The sequence below is a fragment of the Gopherus flavomarginatus genome, chromosome 1, assembly GCF_025201925.1.
Source record: "Gopherus flavomarginatus isolate rGopFla2 chromosome 1, rGopFla2.mat.asm, whole genome shotgun sequence".
In the NCBI taxonomy this organism is placed as follows: domain Eukaryota; kingdom Metazoa; phylum Chordata; order Testudines; family Testudinidae; genus Gopherus; species Gopherus flavomarginatus.
Genome location: NC_066617.1, coordinates 371,763,318 through 371,769,299, shown reverse-complemented (window position 1 = coordinate 371,769,299; position 5,982 = coordinate 371,763,318). Strand labels below are relative to the sequence as shown.

The window sequence follows — 5,982 nt, the reverse complement described above, 5'->3', positions numbered from 1 at the left end:
GGTGCAGAGAGCAGATGAGTGGTTAGAACAGTACAGAGCTGATAGATATGCATCCTCGTTAGACCTCACAAATGGATCCTGGGAAGCACCTTTGATGTCAGAGTCCTGAGAAAAGAAAACCTTTTCCGTGCCCTCCGGCCTGCATCAATTCAAGATCCTGTTCTTTGGCCTCTAGAGGGTGGCAATGAATTTCAGAGGCTAATGTTCTGGATATTACAACTGCCTGGGCGATATACAGCGGTACGCTGCTATGATCAATTGAAAAGAGGTTTCGGTCCCGTATCTTGTGGCTGCATTCCCACATATAGTGCAAATGGTAGTACACTGAAGAACCATAGTAATTGCTAGGCTGAAATGTCTGCAAGACTCAGTTTGCCCTGACAATCTGAGCCTCTTTCATCAGCAAATTATTTCATCACTCCTAGGGGAAGCTGTCAGGCTGAAGCTCTCTGGGGTCTATTTTTTTAACTCTCCCGCTGCTAATGGAGCTGAGGGAATTCTTTGGGAGTCCTGGCCAATCTGAGCATCTGCAGGGACTGTACAGGGAAATGATAAAGGTCGCTGCCCAGCACGCTGAGTGTCAGACATGAGATTCATACACTGATTCTCAGGGCTCTGCATTCTTGTCACTGAAAGTTTATTTCCTCTCTCTGCTGAGCAGGATTTTGGTGAGTTGCCTGTTTCTGCTTTAAAGTTAGTGGTGAGGGCTAAGGAACTGTTTAGGAGTTCAAATCAAGAACCATTGGGCAGGGATTCAGCAGGACAGCTACTTGGACTGTTTAGTATTATGAGAAACATCAAGGGATTTACTTGGTAAAATTGGAGCTACAAATGTGTTAGAAATAGTTCAGACAATTATTTTTTTTAAGATCAATTCCTTGTCTCTTACTTTGCCCTTCTATCTGTTTGAGTAGCTTTCTGTAGTTTTTTTCTGATTCGCTCAACTTTTCCAATTCAGCAACTTCACTGTCCTTTTAGGAGGTTCAGCCAAAGCCTTTGCAGTGGGTATCGGTGTTATCGCAAGAATGGGTCAGACACTGGCCAGATTCTGCTCTCACATTCTGCCTTCAGTCAGTCACTCCAAATTGACAATGGCCTCCCTCAAAGCAAAATCAGGTCCCTTGTGTTTCGGAATCCACATCTTTCATATCTGGTCTCAGAATTTCACATAACCTGATGGGGGGGTTACTTCAGACTCTTTCAGCACCCTAACAGAATAGGACTTTCTGTAGCAGGACCAGTGTCTGTAATTTCCACAGCTCAGAGCTGAAAGATAAAGAGGTTAAAGGGTGAAATTTTGGCCCACTGAGAGGACCCTACATTCACATGTAGGGGCTTAGATAAATGGTCAGATTTACAACCACTATGATCCTCCAGTGACTTCAACTGGAGGCCTCCTGTGGCCTCTAAGGATGGGTGAGCTCATTTGGACCAAAGAACTGACAGGAGAGTTGCTCAAATCTCAAACCCACAGGCTTAGATGTTCAGAACAATTAGAAGAACAATTCTTTTTGTGGGGGAGAGAGGAGTCTGCTCTTTTCGTACCACTACATCTCTGGTTCTGGAGAGGATGAGAAGAACCGAAAAGCAGTAAAAATAAAACCATGTTTCTGTCTCAGAGGAAACCAGGCAGGGTTGTAAAACTCACCAGAGGAGATCCAGGTCTGTGTGTGTGTATGGAGGGGATGGAGACGTGCAGCACCTAGATCACAGTGGCACAGTAGCAGATTGTCTCTGACATCACCCCACATCTGGATGTTGGTTTCCCAATTCCACTCCTGGATCCAACATTTTGTTGAGTTTCTCTCCATGCTTGCACTGGGAGCAGGGTTTCACAAGGCATAGTTTGCTCCATCTGAGAACTTCTCTAGACTTGAATATAGCCAAAATAATCTCATGTCATATATAAATGTTGGCACCTCACTACTCGCCCCCCTTTCTTGACTGTTAATAACTATAAAATATTTACCCTACTATTTCTTTTAAACTGTGTAACCCCCCTCACTGTGCTTCTCTCTCTTCACAGGAAGTTTGAACATTTCTGAGCTCGATTGACACAGTGAGAACTTCATGGTAGCTTTCAACCTCACCCTATCTGACCCTTCATCATTCATCTTAATGGGCATCCCTGGTCTGGAAGCTGCTCATGTCTGGATTTCCATCCCTTTCGCAATGTTCTACATTATCGGCCTGTTGGAAAATTTAATGCTTCTGTTTGTTGTAAACAAAGAGCAGACCCTGCACAAGCCAATGTACCTGCTGCTCTGCATGCTGGCCCTCACAGAGATCACCAGCTCTACTTCCGTTGTGCCAAAAGCACTGTGCATATTTTGGTTCAATTTGAAAACCATTACTGTGCATGGCTGCCTCACCCAGTCATTTTTCCTTCCCGTGTTTACTGTTATGCACTCAACCATCCTCATGACAATGGCCTTCGATCGCTACGTTGCCATATGTAACCCTCTGAGATATGCCACCATCCTCACCAATGCACGAATAGTTAAGCTAGGGCTTTTAGGTTTGATCAAATCCATTCTCTTCGTTCTGCCTCTGCCCTTGCTCCTAACCAGGCTGCCGTTCTGTGCGAACCGCATCATCCCACACACACATTGCGACCCTATAACTGTGGCAAAGATCTCATGTGGGGACATCACAGTGAACAGCATATATGGCTTGGTGATACTGTTTCTAGTCACTGGTTTAGACCTGATGTTCATTGCCTTGTCTTATGGTCTGATCATCAAGGCCATCCTCAGAATGTCCTCCAATGAAGCCCACCATAAAGCCCTCAACACCTGCACAGCCCACATCTGTGTGATGCTGACGTATTATACTCCCAGCCTCTTCTACTGCCTAACACAGCGTTTTGTTCAGGACATTGCTCTGCATGGCCACGTCATCTTTGCTGACCTCCATCTCCTCATGCCCCCCATGCTCAACCCTATCATTTATGGAGTCAAAACCAAAGAGCTTCGGGAGAAATTGTGCAAATACACCTGCAGATGGTGATCACCTGGGCCACTGATTTCAAACCATTGTGACAAGAGGGGAAAAGCTATCTCCTCATTAATCAAGGGTGCACTGCCCCCGTTTGGCTGAGCTCAGCATTGTGGAAGTTCAGTCTGAGAAGTTCCTCACACCTAATGTCTTATCACTCCATCATCAAGCGCTGCTTTCTTTCCTTTGCTGAGTTCCCACTCTCTGACCATCACCTGACTTCTTTCATTGCCACTCATCAGCACTCAACCCCCACACACCCTGCTACTCAGCCTTTCCGTGGCGCTGACACAACCAGGTAGTTTTCCCTTAGTCTCCATGTGAACAAAGTTCTTTATCAGTTTGATGAACAGAAGCTGCAATTTGAAGAGAAAAGTAAGAAACTAAAATGCTCAGCTTCCTTATCAATTTTACAGTTCTCCGGTGAATGAAATGTACCTGGTTTTCTTTACTTTATCCTACAGGAAACCTGCAGGATAAACCAAAAAAGGCTGACTGTACCAAACTAATTCAACACAAAAGGTGGACATTGACTACCATCCCTGAATGGAATTAGAAATAAATAATATAATAATGCTATTGTTATTTCATTACAAATGATTTGGGCTACTTTGGGGTCATTTTTAATGCTGCCATTTGCCATTTTTGGTTGGAATCACCTGCCATCTGTCAATCGGGATGCAAGCATCAGTACTGGGGTTTTTGAGTCTGATTTAATTGTTATCTCATAGAGGTGTTGCTAATGTGGACAAAATCCTGCTTAGGCTTGTAGTCAAATCTGTAGAAGGTATGTAGCAAAAGCTTTCATTTCTTATTTTATGTATAGAGAAATGTGTGAATAAAAGTAACTTTGTTTCAATAAATAGATTGGGCTACTTTCAGGTGAGTTTTTAAGTGACTTTGATCGAGTAATGCAGTGGAAATCTGGCAGTGGACTCTACCTGAAACAGAAACTAGGGTGAGAAATTATTATTTGGAGCCAGTTCTTTAGGGAATCTAGTTTAGATCTCTTGCTTCCATTATTTTCTTAGTGACCTGCTTTGTTCTAGTTGCTATCTCTTTGTCCACCTAAAATACGCCTTTCCATAGTTAATAAATTTATTTCTCGTTTATAATCTGGGGCGGCTCCAAACACCAGCACAGCAAGCATGTGCCTGGAGTGGCAAGCCACGAGGGGCGGCCTGCCAGTCGTTGTGAGGGCGACAGATTTCATATAATTTTGGGTTTGTTCTCCAAAGGGGAGTGGACATCTGGGTGCTGTGACAAATCCCTTAAACAGAATCTTTCAAGAACTGACCTCAGTGTCTATAACTGAAGCCGGGGGTGGCCCTGCCTGTAAACTCTGCTAGAAGAAGCTTTAGTGCCTGGCTCAGCAAGATAGGGCTAAAGGGCATCCCAGGCTAGTAGAAGACTCTGACTCAGAGGTGTCCCAGAACACCAGGTGACATCCCAGGGTGTCCAACCCATCACAGCAAGGTCTCTCAAACCACTGGAAAACTGTCTGCAAGGAAAGCAGAAAACTGCATCTGCCTGCTCACTGCACTCTGAGAATGAAAATCTCTTGTCATATTCCAATGTAAATGAGCAAGATTGAGACACAGCTTTGCTTATTCTAATCTCCCTAGTTCACTTTCTCTCCTTCTTTGGACTTTACGTCAATTAATCATCTCTGGCATTTGCACGCCTCTGTTCTTTGTTTGATGGCTCCTACACCAGCTGTGGGACTCCTGCGGCTGCTGGCGAGGAGGCCAGGGAAGTTGGTAGGGGCCACCGGAACAGATGGAACTTTTCTTCGATCTGCTGGAGTGCGCAGTTCCCCCCTGCCGCCCCGGAGCACTGCATTACTGCTTTACTGCGTTAGATCTGAATTTGTGTTATACAGGGTCGCGTTATATCGGGGTAGAGGTGTATAATCCCATAATAAAATGTACAGGAAAAAAGGTTATGTAGGATACCAGGCTATGGAAAACTGTCTTGTGCAGCGATGTTACGTTCACTTTACACAGAAAGTGCACTCTCCAAAGCTACACATTTCAGCTTTTATCATTTATATGAAGTTTTGTCCCAGATACCTAAAATTAGTGGGGAATTTCGCCCATAAGGCCAGTTTACTAGCTTGCTATCAGTTTTTTTTATTGTTTTTTTTTAAATTGGTTTCATTGATTATTTTATATTCTTGGGTTTTGTTTCTGCTGAATTCCAGTACATGCTATTCATAACAATAATTATTTGTAATATTTGGCTATATTGCAAGGGACCTACAGATCTGTGTCCTGTATGATTCGCTAGAGCAAGATAGTATGAGTGTTTGGAAAATTTGGCATATCACAAACTGTCAGCCTCCACCCCAAACCCCACTTTGCCTCTAGCATTTATAATTGTGTGAAATCTTTGTGGTAGTTTATAGGAGGGGTCGCAATCGGAGGCTTGCTTGTGCAAGGGGTCACCAGTACAACAGTTTGAAAACCACTGGTTTGCTGAATGTATCTAACTTGCTAAGTAAATTTTAACTTGTTCTTTCACTATTTTAATTTCTGAACCTACCCTATGTTCATTGCCATTCACTATGGGAATCTTTTCCCTTTGACTGTTTCTCATCAGATCCTACTTGTACTTTACCATCATCCAGCCTTCCTTCCTTCCTAGAATGTAGGGAATCTCCATTAACAGATGTATGGTTCTCTCTCCTTGAAACTGACCAGGAACAATTAACATCTCTTTGTCACGGTTTTACATAAAATAGCCCCAAAATTTCACTCTGCGAAACACTTTCTGAAAAAACTTGACAAGACAGAGCACTGACCTGGGCTCCAGCAAAAAAGCGAAGCTGAGGTGCAGGACATGGGGATAATGCAAGAGAGTTATATAGACTATTGTCTCAGAATCCCCATCCAATAGTCTCTGTGTCCTCCTGAGATGGGATGTGGATCATCCAAGTGTTATGAAAAATCACCAAGCTCTGTTCTTCCAATGCAGGATCCACCT

The 5,982-nt window shown here is 43.7% G+C and overlaps 1 protein-coding gene across 1 annotated transcript; it reads left to right on the top strand.

The window, feature by feature from the left end:
• The first annotated feature begins 2,014 nt into the window (after nt 1–2,014).
• LOC127044315 (olfactory receptor 52N2-like) lies at nt 2,015–3,009 on the top strand. The gene has a single exon (XM_050938965.1). It carries the CDS (start codon nt 2,071–2,073, stop codon nt 3,007–3,009), a length of 939 nt encoding a protein of 312 aa, XP_050794922.1. The 5' UTR covers nt 2,015–2,070.
• Nucleotides 3,010–5,982: the final 2,973 nt, after the last annotated feature.